Consider the following 19,437-nt stretch of genomic DNA (forward strand, 5'->3'; position numbering starts at 1 on the left):
ATTTTGCATGCCCAGAATTCAGTACAGTGCCTTGACACATAGTAGTTGATTAATAAATTTTTATTGCTTAATTATTTTTATTTTCTACCAAAAGTTTAAATGAACACTTTGCCTAAAGCCCTATATTATTTAATAATGCTAATTGTCTAGATTTAGCATCCTCTCAATGTTTAAAATTTTATTTTTCAAAATGAGATTGGAAAATAAGATCATAAAAAAAAATTAATCATACTAGACCAAGACTAAAGCTATTTTAGCCAAAGAAGAGAAAAAATGATTGAGTTTTTAGAGAAGTAAAGGCTATTATGATATACAGGAAATTCTTCAGGTATTTTCTATCTCTTTTGAGAATATAACAGAAAAGAAGAAGAAAACTGAATAAATGGAACTTTTAAGTTCCATTTCCATATGGCCTTTGTAAAAGGAAAAAAAGAAAATTAATTAACAAACATTTTTTAAATGCCTACATTATTCCAGGCACTGTTTAAGTACTGGGGATTCAAAAGAAGACAAAAGATAATTCTTGTCCATAAGGAGTTTACCAAAAAAATTGTCAAATTCTGAAATAGATTGTTATATAAAGCATTTTGCAGACTCATAAAATGATAAATATGAGCTATGGTTTATCATCATTATTAACTCATTCTCCTTTTTCTTTTTTGGATGGAGTTCAGATAGAAATGAATGAGGACAAGTTGATATTTCTGCTATTTTTTATATTCAATATTTTGGGGAGTAAAATAATAGCTTTTTGAAATTGACTGGGTACTATGATGTAAACATCTTATTTTTCAGTTATTCAGTTGCTTTTCAGTAGTTTCTAATTCTTTATGATCCTATTTAAGGTTTTTCTGGAGAAGATTTTGGAGTCATTTGCTATTTCCCTTTCCAAACTCATTTTATAGATGAAGAAACTAAGCAAACAAGGACATGCAACTAGTATGTGTCTAAGACCAGATTTGGACTCTGAAAGATGAGTTTTGCTGACTCTAGACTTGGCACTCTTCTTAGCTGCCAATTTATCTTATTTAATTGAATTGAATCTATGGAACAACTTCAGTAGCAAATAGGGCCTCAGGGATGACATATACCTGATCTTCTTCTCATATTATTTTAATCTTTCCACTAGATCACTATATTTTGATTTTTTTTGTTTGTTTCATGAAGTTTGGATATTGAATATTCATTATGCTATTATCTGCTAAAATATTTTTCCTAATTTTTTTATGGAGCCAAATGATGTCTCGATGATTGTGAACAACAGTCTTCTGTGGTGGTAATATGCTAGTTCAGTTCCAGAATAGTTTATTTGTTGAATTATCAAGGTTATTTTGAAGATTTGTTTTTGACTTAGAGATTTGGAGTATATTAACTGGTAAAGGAAAATGACCTCCTGACCAATACATCTAGATACCCGATCTTGTCTGTCTTGTGTTTTCTTATTATTTTTGTTATGACTATTATCTCGTTTTCTTCTTTTTAGGGGGTGAGTGATGGTATTAACACTGAAACAGCCTTAAGTATAAGCCAATATCCTGCTATTGTAATCTTATATTTAATATTATGAATATTATTGGATAGTGGATAAAATAACAGTTTTTTAAAATAATTAAATAAGGATTTTGGAATATTTAAGTTCATTTTCTGTAAACTCATTAAAGTCATCTTAAAAATATTTCCAGGAGTAGATACAATAACAGGAATGACATGAATCTTGTCCTGTTTTGAAATGGTTTTAATTTTGTTTCATTAGACCTCTGTTGTTTTTTTTTGTTTTGTTTTGTTTTGTTTTTGTTGTTGTTGTTGTTGTTTCTTATTCCACCTATTTTGGAAATAATGAATATTTGAAAGGCAACATGTACTTAAAATATTACTCTGAAAAATGAAAAAATTACTCTTAAAGTAAAAAAATAAACTCTTAAAAATTTATGGACCAACTTAAGGGTAATAGTACAAGCCTATGATCCCAACCACCAGGGAGATTGAGCCTGGGAGTTGTGCTGAACTGTGCCCATCAACTTTCAGAATTGTTTGATGTAAATATGATGAGTCCTTAAAAGCAGAAGCCTGCTATATTGCCCAAAAAAGAATAAACTAGTCCAGGCTGGAATTGGAACAGATCAAAGCTGTTATATTGGACAACAGAGAAATGGCCTTTGCTTATGTGCTTCTAGCCTCTAACGCACAGTTAGGTAACTTATGCCTTAGAACAAAACTGGATCTCAAACATATTCTAAGCTATCCATAGGCGCATAGCAAATTGGTATAATAATTCTAACATATAATTTTGGTGATTTAGATTTTTCCTCCTGCTTACTGATATCAAATCTCAAATTACAGACTACTTGACCATTCAAATGATGGATTTACAAACTGGGAATTTATGACTGTACACTGCTGGGGAGAAAAAGCTGAAGGAGAATGGACTTTAGAAGTCCATGATATACCTTCCCAGGTCCGTAATCCAGAGAAAACAGGTAAGTGACTTTGTGAATGGAACAATAATTTTTGTGATTAAAAAACTGGGGAGCTTCAAATTTAATGCATCTCATGGCAACTATAATATTAAAACTCTTTTGATAAAAAAATATTTTTATCTATAGCTTCTGTTCAGAGATACATCCCTTTTTACATTATTTATCTTGCTTAGCTTTGTGCTATAATAAGAAACTTTAAAATTTTTTCTTCTTCCCCATTTAGACAGGATAAAAAAATCAGAGGTGTATATATTTCTTACGTCACTTTTTATTGGATTTTCACAGATATTTCTCTTTCCTTTTCCATTTTTCTGATACCTTCTAAAGCAGTGAATCAGTTCCAGAGAGGGTGACATAGCTTGCCTCTAGACATCCCAAATATTTATCTTTTCAGTCAAAATGTGGTGTTCTTCTTTTATATAATATATGATGGTTCTCTCTGGGAACAGCTTTGTTGGGGAGGTTTTCTGGAGGCAGCCTTAGTTTCAGTTCAGAGTAATAATCACCTCAAACACAGCCAGGGATTAAAATCTAATCTTTTATTGTCTCTTTCAAAATAACCCAGTTAGCTTTCTTTGGTTCCAAGAGATCTCGTTGCTAGTCTTTTGCCTCTGCCAGCTTCTGCCTCTAGCTCGACTCTGACTCTTGGCAATCTTCGAACTGACTTCTGGCTCTGTCAATCTTCTGAACTGAACTGACTCCACTGACTCAGTACCTTTTTATGCTCTTTTAGAGGTGTAAACTCAAAGGTTGACTCCTCCTCCAAGAGTGGGATTATGGGAAGTGTAACTTGTGAATCTCCCAGACTTGTGAACTCCAATGTGTGAGTTCTAATGTGTGACCTCTGATGTGTAAACTCTTAAAGGTGTAAACTTTAAATATTGTTTCTATCATCTCTAATAACTTAACCCTAGGATTCTAATAGTTAGGTGTGGGAAAGATGTCACTGACCTACTTTATTCCCCTTCTCCTCCCTAAAAAACCCCACAAGTCAAAAGTCATTGTATTATTAAAAGAGAATACCCCAGTCCTTAAAATTGCTAAAAACTATTTCCATGTGATTATTAACATTTAAGATCACTCTATCATCACTGACATTCAGTAATTTGTTTGCCCTGCCACTGAATATCTAATGTAATCTAGTGTTGACTGATCAATTGTTGAGACCTTTTGTTTATGAGTTATGAGAAAAAATGTGAAGACTGGTATCATTTCAATTGATTTTGTTTTATTTGTACATCTGATCAGTGTAACCGGGGTATAAGTTGCCTCCACTTTCCTTCTTTTACCCCTGTTACAATAAACTAGGTCCACCTTGGCATGGTCTGTCACAAACTGTTTTGTTTCATATCCTCACTCAGCTTTTCTCCTGAGAACAACAAAGCAAAACACTAAATATAGAAGAAGTCTTACTGAATTAAGTAGAAAATGCAAAGAACTAGTATCTGAATCTATAAGCAATCGCAAGATCTCATTTTCCTCCATGAACACTTTACAGTCACTTTAAACTTAAGAGAATTACTCTGATTCTGCAGCCAACTCACATGAGAAAGAACTCATCTGGTGGGTCCTAACCTCCCTAAAGAGTTCACATAGCTAACAATACAAGCTAAGAAATAGATTTACTTGGCTCCTCCATACCCTTCTATTCTATTCTGTTTCCCCTTCTTGCCTATGCAAGATGGTGCAACTTCTCTGCAGGTCCTAAGGAGGCTGGGTATTTCCATCTCCTCTCCAACCTTTCTAACTTAGTCTCTCTCCGGTTTCCTCTGGCAATGCTTCTTTCTTCCTTGAGGGGCATTTGGAGGCATGAAGTTTTTTCTAGATCCTAGAATGTCTTTATAGCCAGTTCCCTCATTATTTAGTACCTCTTGAAACCCCATGGCCCACAATACCTTGAATGTCTAGGCTAACAAGGATCACAGATGAATCATTTTTTCTTTAATTTATTTAGAAAAGTTACATGTTAGTTGACAAGGATTTATAAAGTGCTTCCAGTGCACCAGTGCTAAATGCTAAGAATATAAATAGAAAGAAGCTGCCCTCTGGGAGCTCCTATTCTAATAAGGGAAGACTGCATATAAAAGAAATCTGATAAAGAACTGAAGGAAAAATGCAGGAAAGGAGTATAGTTTGTAGAAGAGTGAGACATATAAGGTCTGGTGCCATTCTTAAAAAAGTTCTAAGAGAAGCCCTCCAATCAGAAGGAGAGGCTTTGGGGCAGAGAGTATTTATTATGTGTGATTTCTGGTGTTGCAGTAAAGCCTCCACCATACTAGGACATGACAGAGGAAGTCTAGAGTGTAGCTGGAATGTCTAGGTTTCCACAGATATTGGTAAAAGGCTAAAACTCCTGCATAGGCATTCATGATAGTATACATCTAAAGTAGAGAACAGACTTTATTTCTCCCTCATAGGAAACATAGAACATGCAAAGAACTCACAAAAGCCCATAGATAGGTAACACATGAGATCCCCTTGGAAGAGAATTTTACATGGATTTATCAGTGGAACAAATCTCTAACATTCGGGTAAATCCCTAACTTTCTAGAAGGAAGGGTGTGAGACAACGACCCACCAACTCAAAATAATTCAAATAGATGTTTCTCAGAGGCTGAGCAGAAAGCAGTTTATTTAATTCCTGCAGGAATAAGGAGTCATCTCAACTAGCATAGTCTACTGGGGAGAGGCAAAGCACAGGCAACAGAGCAGAGTTTTTATCCTCTGAAACAACTTTACCACATCTTGGGCCCCAGCTGTCTCTGACTTAGTATCAGGGATGACAGTTTGTCACGGAAAGCCATTCCAGCCTCAGGGTACAATAGCAGGGAACTATAGATTGGAAAGCAGTTTGTGTAAGATTAAGCAAGGGTACAAGGAGGGGGTGGTTTCCTGGAACTGTAGCCCTAAACTATGGCACTGTTCCAGGGGTCAGTTTTCTGAGAAGGTTTCACATCCTCTCATCCCACTCAGAAGGAAAGGAAAGAAGAAACAACAAAAAGGAAGAAAGGAACACTTATTAAATGTCTGCTATGTGCAAGGCACTATGATAAGTACTTTACATCTAACCCTCACAACAACCCTGAGATATCCCCATTTTTCAGTTGAGGAAATTGAGGCAAGCAGAGATTAAGTGATGTTAAGTCCAGGGTCACATTTCTGATATTTGAGGTTGAATTTGAATTCTCTTCAGCCTGACTTCTGGCTCAGTATTCTATCCACCACAACAGCTAGCTGCCTCATAGGAGGAGGCTCAGAGGTTTTTACATAGTCCCCATAAAACTTGTTGCACCCTATGGTTTGATCTTGGGAGAAAGTATTGTAACTGAGAGGGCAAGAAGATCTAGTCTCAACTCCTGTCTCAGATATTTACTAGCTATGTGTTTCTGGGGAACTCAAAAAGCAGATAAGCTTGTGTGTGTAGACATACATGCATACACACATATATTTGTGTAGATATACATATACATGCAAGCATATGTATGTGTATGAGTGTATGTGTATATATGTGCATATGTATACGTATATCTATGTGTATTTATACACACATATATAGTCTTAAGCCATAAGATAAGTCATAAACTACTTCAGAGATAATCATGTTTTATATTTTCTTAGTTTCCTACACATTACTTAGCATGTGCTGGATGTAAAAGTATTTGATAAATACTTGTTGAATAATTTGATAACATAGATATGATCTGTCTTCCAAATCTGGTCTCACTTTAGATTACTACTCAAAACTTACAATAGTTAAAAAAAAAAAAAGAAATTCCCTCCCTTTTAAAAAGAATTATAATAGATCAGCCTTTTCCAAAGGAAGCTGTGCAGCTCATTATTAAATTTGAATTTGAAATCTAGAATTTTGGTGATGGGGGTCAAATTCTGCACATACTTTTTTTTTGAATGATGAGAACCATTTCTAATTGTTTGGTTCTAATTTTCTTAGTGCATGTGTGATATTTATACAAATGTATATATGTAACTGTTATGTGTAAAGCATTGTGTTAAATACTGAGATTATAAATACAAGAAGAAAAATAAAAAGTCCACTCTAAAGGAACTTACATTCTAGCAAGGAAAGACAAAATATAAAAGAAAGCTAAAAAAGAGAAGGATGAGGAGGAGCCCTCCAATCAAAGAGAGAGGCTTTAGAGCTATTTCCAGTATGTGAATTCCAATGCTGCAATGAGATTTCAGAATGAAACTTCTACAATATGTATAGATATAGATATAGATATGTTTCTGTGTATACATACTTGTGAATATGTGTATATACAATATATGTGTATCTATCTGCATGGAGAGAGAGAAAGAAAGAGCGAGAGTGCCAGTCTAATAGTCATTGTGTATTCAGTAAGTATTTCAATACTAAGTCTCTCCTTTCTTACAGTAACAAATGAAGTGCAGCCAGGATGACAGCCCAGTTGTTTCTAAGAGCAAATCAACACAAATTCCCTCATAACTGAATTCTCTTTCTTGTCAAAGAAAATGAAGATAAAGTAGGCTTAAAACCACTATCCTCACACTTTCAAAAATCAGCATGGCTTCATAGGATTAGATTTTGTTCACATTTTTGTGGAGACATGAATTAACATTCATGAGAGCATAATATTCTGTTATGTGGAATTAAAATAGTTATACTTCAGAAAACACTTATTTGAGTACCTACCATATATTAGATAGTATGCTAAATAGTCCCGGGGATACAAAGATATATCACATGCTCCAAGTCCTCAAAGAATATATAATATTACATTCCCTTCACTGGAAGGCCCAAATATTGTCATTGAGCAACTACATTTCAAGTGAATTTAGGAAATAATGGAGATTTTTTTAATTTTGTGAATGACAAAATATAGAAAGGCCTTTTCTGTAGCAGTTTCTTAAAAGCCTTGAATTTAAATCTATGTCCTTTAAGTATATCAGAGTTACTTTCAGCTAATCTTAAAGGAATTAAACACATCAAATTCTTACATAGCCTATTAAAAGCACTATTGGGAACATAGCATGAGTTCTTCATTAACACTCAAAATTACTTGTGGTTTAGTTGCACTGATCTAGAGGATAATATTATATCACTACCAATGTAGTACCATCATTTTTTTTGCAATTGTATTATAGAGTAGGTTGCCTGTGATTGTCCATATATAAAGCTGCTACTTCCATATCCTCCACCTATGACTTTTTTTTAATAATTCAACAAAATAACAAATTTCACTCTATCATTTGTATCATCTCTTTCAATATTTTTACTCCTCCCTCAACATTTTTAACTTTTGTTACTATATTCAGTTCTAACTATTCTGTTTGACCCATATTCATAATGTATAGCAGAAAGATTACAAGCTAAATACCAATCAAAAACAGATTAATGTTGCAATATATTAATAGAAATATAATGCAAAAAAGGTGGGTAATTCTTCCTCTGTGTTTAACCATTAGTCAGACCTTTGTTAAATTGCTCTTTCCAGTTTTGTCTCTAGATTTGAAATGGGGACAGAGAGAAATTGAACACATTTAAAAGAAATAAATGGAAAATAATGTTTGTGAGGAAAAGTTAAAAAATTTAGGATTATTTTGTCTAAATTAATGGCTCTCTAGTGACTGCTAAATGATCTCTTATTGTAACATTAATATTGTTAATATGACTGTGGCTATATTTTTGTCTGGATTGCATAATAGCCCACATTAGTATTTCATCAAAAGAAATGACAATTTTTTTATTGGTTTTGATGAAGTCCCATAAGAAAAAAATTAAATCCCAAGAAACTGACAAATCCTGTTAAACATTTTTTAAAATGCTAATTTTAATGCTACAAACTATTTTCAAAAATAGAAAAAGAAGCCATTTTGCCTAATTCTTTCTGTGAGAGACAGACTTGGTCCTAATTTCCAAACTAGGGTAAGTAAGATAGAGAAGAGAAAGAAAATTGCAGACAAATATCACAAAAATCATTTTATTGATACAAAACTATTAAGTAAAATATGGGTAAAAGGGAGTATAGAAATATATGCAGTATCTTTTTCATTACCTCAAGTTAGATGTGTGCAAGAATTAAAATTAGAAAAAGAATTCACTTTAAGGACATATTAATATCAAAAACTATATGATTGTGTGTGTTAGTGGATATAAGAGGGGGGAAAAGCTTTCATTTATGTTGAAAACAATAAAAAGGGATAGAGCACCACCCCTGAAGTCAGGAGGACCTGAGTTCAAATATGGCCTCAGACTCTTAATACTTCCTAGCTGTATGACCCTGGGCAAGTCACTTAATTCTAATTGCCTCAAGAAAAAAATAATAAAAAAGAAAACAATATAAAGCTCAGGAATGAATTTTTTTATGAAAAACATTTATATGAATTCAAGAGTTAGCATTATTTATAACAAATAAATATCAGAAAATTTCCTAATAGGTTAAAGCAGTCATCCTTTCTTTCTATTAATTATCAATATATTAAATGCTTGCTAATAGTTCCCTCTCCCACCCACTCCAAATGCCATAGTCTAGACTAGAAAGAAGAAAGGATAGGAAGAATGAAAGGAGGGAAGGAAGAAGGAGAGAAAGAAAACAAGCATTTATTATATGCCTACTATGTGCCAAACACTGTATTCTGTACTTTACAAATATTATCTCATTTAATCCTTACAATGACCAATCTTGTGAAGTAGGTGCTATTATGCCTATTTTGCAGCTGAGGAATTAAGATTAAATAACTTGCTCAGGATCACACAACATTAGATTTGTACTCACTTCTTTCTGATTTCATGTACAGAGCTCCTATCTTTTCCACCAACTAGCTACCTCAAGGATGGTTAATAATTATGTGGTCAAATCAAGAACCTGGAATTAACTTTGCAGCACTTCCTTCCCCCAATGTAGATTGTAACTCATCTAAAACTTAGTCTTAGAAAATTGACTGAGGCTCAGGGAAATAAACTAATTTATCCATGATCACAAAAGTACCTGAGATAGAATTAAATCTAGGCCTTCCTAATGCTAAGTCCATCTCTCTATCCACTATACAACCTGTCTATAGTCTTCATATACCAGAGAAAAAACATTCAATAAATAGATATTATAAAAGTTATTAAACATGAAGCTTTTCCTAATGTGAAAATTGATTAAAAAATAAAAAAAACAAGAGCTCATATATTTTCTAACCTTATAAATCTTTAACATAAAAGACCATCATCATTATGTCAGAGAACTCAATTAAACATTTTCTCATTGTTCCTTCTAGCTTTGAAATTCTATAAATTGATGAAATTTTCTTAGGTATCCTTCAGTATTGTCAAAAAATTTTCTTAGTTGTTCCCACAGAGGATTCTCAGGATGGCATAAACCTGTAGAGGACTTGTTGCTTCCTATACTTTTTGCCAAAAATAACAAGTGAAGGCAGGTGTTATGTCATCGTTATATCACAATAAATTCTTTCTCATCATGATGAAGACTGATTTCTCAGAGATGATTAACCTTTTTCTGTTTCCATCTTAGCCATTGCAATCAGCCTCTCTTGCTCCTTCTTTGTTCATTATAAATTAAGAAGAGATTAGCTCACCATTGATCCAATTGGAATCTTTCTTTCTATCATTGGTGATTTAAGTACACTCTTTGATTAGATACTGCTGTTATATGGATGCACGCTTATATGGTCCATTTGCAATTCCTACTTTTGACCACAGACAAGAAAAGGCATTGAAGGCCTTTTCATTTAGCTTGGAAGATGTAGCTACCCAGGGAGTCATGCTGGACAGAGTAACTAAACAAGACTGTTTGAGTATCCCTGCTGAAGTAAAGAGGAGAGTAGAAAAAGAGCAAAACAGGGAGGCTTATTATCCATCTGCATGCACCTCATTTTACTCATGTAGTTTTAATTTGCTTTGGGCTTTTTGGAACTAAAGTTTTTTCACATATATCATCTGAATTGATTTATTTCCCAGGATAATGATAGTTCACAATTATATTTTAATATTATAGGAGAACTATCATTCTATCAACATGGGTACTCCCATCACTAATGCATTTCACAAGCCATGTGTGCCTTCTCATCCTATTTGACTTCCCTTGTGTCTTCTCTTAAATCCTCTTTCACTCACCATGCTCAAGTCTTCCTCTAGATCTCTTATGGAGATACCAATGAATCCTGTAGTTTGTCGCCCTCTTCCCCCCATCTCCTCCCAGGCAATTGGAGTTAAGTGACTTGCCTAGAGTCACACAGCTAGGAAGTATTAAGTATCTGAGGCTGGCTTTGAACTCAGATCCTCCTGACTTCAGGGCCAGTGCTCTATCCACTGTGCCATCTAGCTCCCCCTTAATTCACATTTTCATAGAGTTTCTTAAAGCTTACACAAGTTTATAACATCCTTCATGACATCTCATAAAGTCAATGCATATAAGAATTATTTTTCCCACTTTGAGATGTAGATAGCTTAAGTGAATGAAACACAATTACACAACTATTAAGCAACAGAACAAAACCATAAAGATCACTTAGGAAACCATTACAATAATTTAGCTCTACTTTTTTTTTTTTTTAATTCTTCATGTCTCCCATGCATTGCAGTTGGATTTGTGACCAAGCTTCATTTTACTTTGAGGTTTTGCAAGTAGATATTTTGGAGTCAGTCTTTTCTAAGTTTGTGTTTTGGGCATTTCTATGACCATAATAGTTCTTTGTGGTGGGCCTGGTTTTTGTTAGTTCATTCTATCCATTTTCTTCTTCATTTTGGACTTTGTTATCATGTTATTTAAGGATCTTAGAGATAGCTCAAGTTATGTATCTGCAAGCTTTCAAGTGCTTCCAAGGTAGTATAAAGTCCAATTACCTGCCCTCCTGGTTTGAGTTTAACAAGTTCCTGACCTGGTTTTGGGTCTGCTCAGCACCCCTGTGGGCTTGTCCCTGGACATTCCAGTGGATTATTGCTGAGCTCAGCTACAATCACGCAATTAAGAAGCTCTGCAAGTTTCAGGGTTATAGAATTGCAGGTTCTTCTTTGGTCTGGGATTCTTACCCTGGCCATTCCACTCTAGCTTTCAGACTTGGCTGAGGGCTGGAGCTGAGACCCTCTTTTTTTATGGGATCAGAATCATACAACTATTGCTTGCTTATGAATTTGTTCCTCCACACACAGCCGAGGGGTTATAACTCCCTGCACTGGAATGCCATCCTCTTGCTTGTGACCCAGAATGAATAACAAGTGACAGAGCTGCCAATTGGCATCTGTTCTAGTTAGTACCTCGACATGAGATCACTCTGCTATAGGTCTGGGACCTTGTCTTGTCCTTGTCCTCTTTTAATTCCTGGGTTATTGAATAAATACTCTTCTCAACATCTTCCTGGCCAGATCCTGTCCCCAGTATCTAAAAACCTTCTTTAAGCCAGACTGGGCTAGAAAAAAAAAGACACTGTAATTCTTTCTTGGATTTCCCAATTAGGACTTGGTTTGATTGTTTTTTTAGATCATTGTGGAGATGTGTTAGAGAAGTTGGCTATATTTCTTCCTCTTATTCTCTGTCATGCTAACTCCAACCCATTACAATAGTGGATAAAAAAGGAGAAAAGCCAAAATAAGAGTGGGTCTAGTAGGAATGGGGTAAAAGTGCTTGATTTGAGAGAGATGAAAAACAACAGGATACTAATTATATGAGGGAATAGGTGTGAGGGGAGAAAAAGAATTCAAAATGATTCCAGGATTATGAGTTTGGGTGACTAAGAGGATATTGGAGTCTGATGCATTAAAACAGAAATAAAAAAGTATGGGAAGTGAAGTTGTATGAGAAATTTTGGACATATTGCTTTTAATAGCCAGTGGACTGGCTCTCTAGGTGACAATAATTTGAATGGACTAGCTCTTAATTTAAAATGAACTCTCAGAAGTCCAGAATAGTAAAATGGCATAACCTGTAGCACTTGAACAAAAGTTGGCATGCAGAACATTTTTTAATTGGATTGTAATCTGGTTACTAATGTCATGCTCAATGCCAGGCTTCCTGCAAAGAGCTACTGCTAGGTGTGAAAGTTGGCGTCAGATATTTAATCCCTTTCTTGCTTTTGTGGCCAGAAGTCAATTTGCAGTAAGCTAGTAAATAAATAAATAAATAAATAAATTCCCCAATGAATCAGAATCTGAATGTTTATCCATACCTAAAAGGTAAAGACAGACAGCAATTTGGCATATAGCTTAAGAGAGAGAGAGAGACTGGTCTTGTCAAAATCTAGCAGCATTCCAAACTCCTTCCATTCTCCAGAGAAGAGGTGGTCATAGACCTTATCTGCCAACGGTGATGGCCATTCAAATATCTAATCAAGCATCAGTAACTATTCTGATACTTAGCTAGTAAGAATGCAGCCAGAAAAAAATGCATCCATAAAACTTTGGAAGGAAAGAAAGAGAGCTTATTCAAAATAACAAAGAAATGATAAGATACATTTCCTCTCTTACTTATTGAAGTGGGGACTATGATAATGGAATAATACAGATATCAAGAATTTTTCAATATTTTGTTTTTACTGAGCTGGGTTAATTTTTCCTCTTTTAAAAAAGTTTTGCTATATGTGATCATTTTTCCTGGAAGGGCATCCCCTTCCAGAGTGGTAGATTAGGAAATTTAAATTATATGAAAACATGAACTATCAATAACATTTTTTTAATTCAAGGAAGAAAAAAAAGCAAAATAAGAAAATGAATTAAAGGAAAGGGAGGAGAAAAATGAAAGGGAAATAAGAAAAGAAAGAAATGCAAGAAGAAAGGGAAGAAAGAAAGAAAAAAAAAGGGAAAGGATTAGGAAAAAAGAACTGCCATTAGCATTTTTGTACTTTTTTTTATAAGTTGTGAGGATTTTATTAGACTCCATTACTTTTAGGATTCTATTTTGAGAGGGTAATGAAATTATAGAGGAGTCAAAAGGAGGTCTTCAAGGAGAGACTGCACAAATATTCATTCAATATATTATAATGAAGATTCCTTCATGTATAGATTTGATTGTATGATCATTGAGATTCTTCTTAATTGTAAAATCCTGAGATTCTCTGATTCTTTATGAAAACTTTCTTTAATCCCTACCACATATCTTAGACTTCAGTGTTCTCTTGCATTTTCACAATCTATGATGTTCCCCAATAGAATATGTTTTCTGAAGACAAGGGCTATTACTTGTCTTGATTGTACAAAGTACTCTGGCACCTTGTCCATTGAAGGCACTTAATAAATGTTTGTTAAATTGTGAAGAAAAAATATTGGAGGAACACGATGGTAGCCTTCAAATATTTTGAAGGGTTGCTGTATGGAGAAAGAAAATAGGCATATTCTGTATCTCCAGATGATAGAATTCAAAACAATGAATGAAAGTTACTGGTGCTTGGATTTTGTATCAAAATACAATAACAATTAGAGCTATTGGTACCATGGTAGAATTTGCTATCTTGAAAAACAGGATGTTAAATTCCTCTTGATCACTGATACTGAGAAGTAACTAGATCTCACTAGACTTCAGGAAGATCTGAATTCAAATCCTACTAAGATACATACTAACAATGCAACTGTGGGCAAATCATGTCACCTCTGTTTGGTTCAGCTTCCTCATGTGTAAAAAAGAAATAATAACAGCAACTATCTCACAGGGCTTTTATGGGGATAAAATGAAATAACTATAAAGCACTTTTCAATCCTTAAAATAATATTTAAGTGCTATTATTGTTATTATTATTATTATTGTCATATAACAAGGGCTGAATTGGTTAGGAACATGTGATAGAAGGAATTCCTTTAGAGCAAAATAGATTTAAGTAGATGACCTGTAAGGTTCCTTTCAGCTATCAGGTATTGTGATTATAGATGTGACTATGATTGCTGTGTAATTAAAAGGAGGTATAGATGTGCCCATCATGTTAATTTATTTTTAGTGTAGACCTGTATTATGAATACTTTGGACAGCATAATGGCCTTTTGCTGTGCCCCTAATATTTGGTAAGTGGCTGTTAATGGCAACATGTCACTTGTCCCACAGCTTCAATCAGGTGCTCTACTCTGCTCAGATTAACAACCTAATTGCCAGGTGTCTGTTTCTCTTTGCGCTGAGTTGATAGGCCCAATTGGTCAAAGAAAGCATACAAAATATAAAGATCATATACTCAGAGAGCAGTAAAAATGTAATTCTTTGCCATGTTTTTTTTTTTTTCAATGATTCTCAGAACTATAAACTAAACCCATGAGAGGCAACATGGCTCAGTGGAGCCTGGAGCAAGAGCCAGGAAAACCAGGGTTCAAATCCTGCCTCTGCCTCACACTGAGCATGTGACTCTGGGAAAGTCACACAATCTCTCAGTGCTCCCAGGAACTCCCTAAAATTTTAAGTTACAAAAAAAGATACTATATTGGTAAAGGATGTACCAAGTCTGCTTTGGGGAAAAAGCTTTAATATCTTTGTCACTTTTGTTTTCTTCAAATCTGCATAACTTCATTACTTATGTTATTATTTCAAAATAAATTGTGTAATTATATTAAAAGCCTAGTTAATACTGGGTAAATCATTATGTAATGAAGCAAGTTTCATGATATTGTGATTCATATTTAATCTTATCACAAATTGAGTTTGGTTTTAAATTATTAGATTTTTATAAAATTGAGTTTTTTGTTTTTGTTTTTTCAAACCATGGTAGTGAATTAATCAGCAATATGCAAAATAGGTAACATTTGTTTGGCACTTACTATTTGCCAGATACTGTACTGAATTTCAAATAATATCTCATTTGATACTCACAACAACTTTGGGAGGCAGATAATATTATTATCCCCATTTTACAAGTGAGGAAACTGAGGCAAACATTATTTGACTTGTTCATAGTCACATAGCTAGTAAGTGGTACTGTATTTAAACTCAGGTCTTCCTGACTCTAGACCTGAAGTTCTGTCCAATAAGTCACCTTGCTGCTTCCAATGGAAAGCTTACAAGCTCTAGTTGGCAGCAGCTGACTTGGTTCAAATCCCATTTCTGATTATTATTTAAGAGAGTTTGGATAAGTCCCTTAACTTCACTACTTAGTTTCTTCATCTTTAAGATGAAGGAGATGGAAGAGAATAACTTTGAGGCACCTCCTACTTCTAGATCTGTGGTTCTGTTTTCTTCTTCAGTTCTTAAGCCAAGGAAAGCACTAAGTTCTTGCTCAGAGATTACTGAATATACAATCATATTTACAACTAATCAGGGCAATCAGCCTCAAAACCAGGTAATCCTGGGTTCTAGTCTCACTTCTGATATTTAGTAATAACTGTGTCATCTGAGGCTAAAACCTTAACTTTTCACCCCTCCATAATCTGAATCATTATCCAGGTCTCACCTACTAACTACAAGTATTTCTTCAATGCTTTGTGGCCTCCTCTTTTCCCCTTTTATTTTGTTTGAGGATATCTCTCATCAGCTCCCATGAATTCAATTAGCATCTCTATGCAGATGATTCTTAGATCTGTTTCTCCAGCCCTAACATTTCTCCTGTCTCGCATTTCCAACTGCCTTTTGGTCATCTAAAACTGGGTATCCCAAAGATGTGTTAATTTCAGCAGGTCCAAATCTGAATTAATCATCTTTCCACCCAATCCTTCCTTCTTCCTAATTTTCCTGTTATTGTTAAGGTCACCATCATATTCCAAGATTCAAAGTCTAGGTGTATTCCTCAACTCCTAATTCTTTCTCACCTCCCCACATCCAAAATGTTGCCAAGTTTTGATGTCTTTGCAATATCTCTTGTGTTTGCCTCTTTTTCACTAATACTCACCCCACTGGTGCATGTCCTCATCAGCTTACCCCTAAACTACTGTAATAACTTTCTGACTGTTCTTCCCAGTTTTCAGTCTCTTTTCCACCTCCAATATATCCTCCAGTCAGCTTTAAAGATAACTTTCTTAAAGTTTAATAAACTCTTGTTAATACTCTTTCCTATTATATCCAAAATCAAGTCTAAATGCCCTATTTAGCTTTTAATGGTCTTCATAAGCTAGCCCCCTCCTCCCTTTATAGTCTTTTTTGCAATTTACTCCCCTCCATGTGTTCTATGATCCAGTGGTTCTGGCCTCCTTTCAGTTCCTCCCAATAAACACTACCTCTCTCAACTCCCTGCATTTTCACTAGCTGCTTCCCATTCCTGGAAATGTCTCCTGCCTTTTTTCTGCCTCCTAGCTCCCTTCAGGCCCAGATTAAAATCCCAACTGTGTCAAGCCTTTCCGAATTACCTATCCCCATACCAACGACTGACCTCTGAAATTATCTCCAGTTTATCTTGTATGTAACTTGTTTGAACCTAGCTGTTTTTATGTCACCTAGCTAGATTCTGAGCTTTATTTATATCCCCAGTGCTTAGCATAGTGCCTAGCATATAGCTATATACTATATAGCAGAGTAGTGCTTAATAAATGCTTGTTGACACAATAGTAATAACTTGCATTTACATAGTGATTAAGTATCTTGCTCTGGGAGAGTGGTTTGGAATGTAAAGAATTCACAACGGGGTTATCATAGTCACCAAAGCCCTTTATTGTCCAGAAAAGACTCATGGACTAATCGAAAAGATTAAGCATCTGGCCATGAGTGAAGAGGGCTGTTTAAAAGTCAGAAATTAAGCTTAAGGATAGGATCTAGAGAATTAGGGAGGATCCTAATCTAGAACAAACTTGCATGCGCTTTATGTTTGTCTCTCTCTCTTTTTTTTTCTATGATATTTATGGGTTTGTCAATCATTACCTCCTTCAAATTCCTGGAGAAATTATACATACCACTCATTTAATACCTGGTATATATCATATTTCTTAAGAGAAGGGATTGTATGTACTTTTTTGTATGTGATAGATGATGTTGACTCATTCCTTTGGATTCAGTGAACATTTATTAAGCACTTGCTGTATGTAAGACAACTTGTTAAGTCCTGGGCCACAAAAACAAAAAAAAGGAAACAGTCCTTACCCTTAAAGGATTTATAATCTACTGATTGTCTTTTCTTTCTGTAGGATCTGAAAAATCTTTGTAGTTATTTGGCTCATAAATGCAAATCACTCACCTTCACTATTTAGTTATGAGTCCAAACTCACCTACTAAATTTCAGGAAAGAAACATCCATCTCACCCTTTTTTCTTTTGGTGAAAACTGCAATTTTAGGCACTATCATTTAAGTGGAAAAACATATGGAGCTCCCTTTCCAAATCCTCTTTATGTAATAAGATATAATATATTTTCTTTCATGGCTCCAGGGAGATTTGTTTTTACATATTTGAATTCACAGAGTAACAGATTAACTGTCATAGGCAATTTATGATATATTTTTAAAGTTTTTTGTTATTTTCTTTAAAAAGTAAGAATTTACTTTTTCCTCTTACTGATAAAAACTATCTTCTTTTGTCTGATATTGCCCCACCTCCTTTATCATAGTAATCTGAAAAGGAGGTATTCCTTTCAGAAAGTCTTATTAAAAATATACTATTTCTTCAAGTCAGGACTGTCTCAGTGTAATCCTAAACATTTGGTTTCTATCGGTATGGAGCCTCATACTTACTGTACTTTCTTGTCCTCAGGCCAGATCTTCTAATTTCTCAAGGGAATTATAGGTTTCTCTCATCCATTTGCCATATCCCCTCTCTTCAATTTCTATTTCTTTTGCCTGAATTTCTCTTCCTGATTTCAATGGAAAAAACTCATGATTTATTCCCCTCCTCAAAGCACGTAGGTAGCCCTTTGCTGCTGCTAAGTGTAGGACAGAGTATTGGAGGGATAGATGAAAAGTGTTTTTAAAAATCATATAGTAACAGGTATACCTAATCATAATATGGATTTAAAGGAGATAGACCTGATCTTATTTTCATTTTTCTTTTTCAGTTTAATTCAGAGAACAGCTTCCCTTCCTGTCTCTCATTACCCCCAGCAAGATATTCTACATTTAGCTTTGTGTTAGGGAGGATGGGGGGAGTAGGGATAGTTGCTGAGCTATCCTGATTGATCAGTATGTGAGTGAAAGGTTATGTAATTTACCATATCTAGCTGGCATCTACCAAGAAATCAGCATGAGTATATGCTCTGACATTGCTTACAGTTCCCTATTCTTCCCCAAGCACACACTACCCTATGTTTCTATATTCTTCATACAGAATACAAGCTCCTTGAGGGTCAAGACTATATTCCTTTTGTCCCCCCAAATTAGCATAGTATTTGGTTAGATACCAGATTCTTAAAATTCTTTTTAATCATTCATTGTACACCTACTAAATCTAGTTGATGCTGTGCTAAGCACTGTGAATACAAAGACCTCTCCTCTCCAATAAAAGAAAAAAAAAATCCCCATAGTCCAGATCTCTGAATAGTAGGTATGACTGGCAGAGAGAAATTGGAGCATTGATGGAATTGTTTCCTGGGGCAAGCAGGGAGAAGGCTCTTATAGAGATCAGTTTAGCTCTGCTCCCACCCTATGTGGAGGTTGTCAAGTCTGAAGTCCAAGTTATGTTTAGCCTCTGAGGCTCACCCTCTGTTGGAAGTCTAGGGCAGCTTCACCTTGCTCTGTCCTATCAGAAATCCCAATCATGTGCCTGAGGTTAAATTTTCCCTATCAGTATACTTAGAGCTTATGCCATGTTTATTGCCCTGCTTTGGGTCAGTCTGCAAGGACATTGTCTCACTCCCCTTAGCCCTCTCCCATGCCACCTGGTGTTTCTCCTAACCCCATTGTGCTTCTCAACCTCATTTCTCCTCCTTGTGGTTCTTTTAGGATGCTAAATCCCTTTCAGTATTTAGCCTGTCAGCTAAGAGCATCCCCCAACCTCTTGAGGTGTTCCCTTTCTCCTGGATAATTGTGAGATCCTTGAAAGAACTTGTTTTTTATATGCTCTCCCACTCTCATATTTATTATTCTTGGTGTCTATTATATCTCATCATTTTGTCTGTAACCTCTTCTAAATAAACCTAATTTTTGCCAAAGAAAA

General features: G+C 34.9%; 1 protein-coding gene across 1 annotated transcript in view; it reads left to right on the top strand.

The window, feature by feature from the left end:
* PCSK6 (proprotein convertase subtilisin/kexin type 6) overlaps positions 1-19,437 on the top strand; it is a 250,333-nt gene that overhangs the window by 160,397 nt on the left and 70,499 nt on the right. The window contains 1 exon segment of the mRNA XM_051980972.1: positions 2,341-2,477. Within this exon segment, the coding sequence (XP_051836932.1) occupies positions 2,341-2,477 (137 nt within the window).

This window comes from Antechinus flavipes, chromosome 2 (genome assembly GCF_016432865.1).
Source record: "Antechinus flavipes isolate AdamAnt ecotype Samford, QLD, Australia chromosome 2, AdamAnt_v2, whole genome shotgun sequence".
Lineage (NCBI taxonomy): Eukaryota > Metazoa > Chordata > Mammalia > Dasyuromorphia > Dasyuridae > Antechinus > Antechinus flavipes.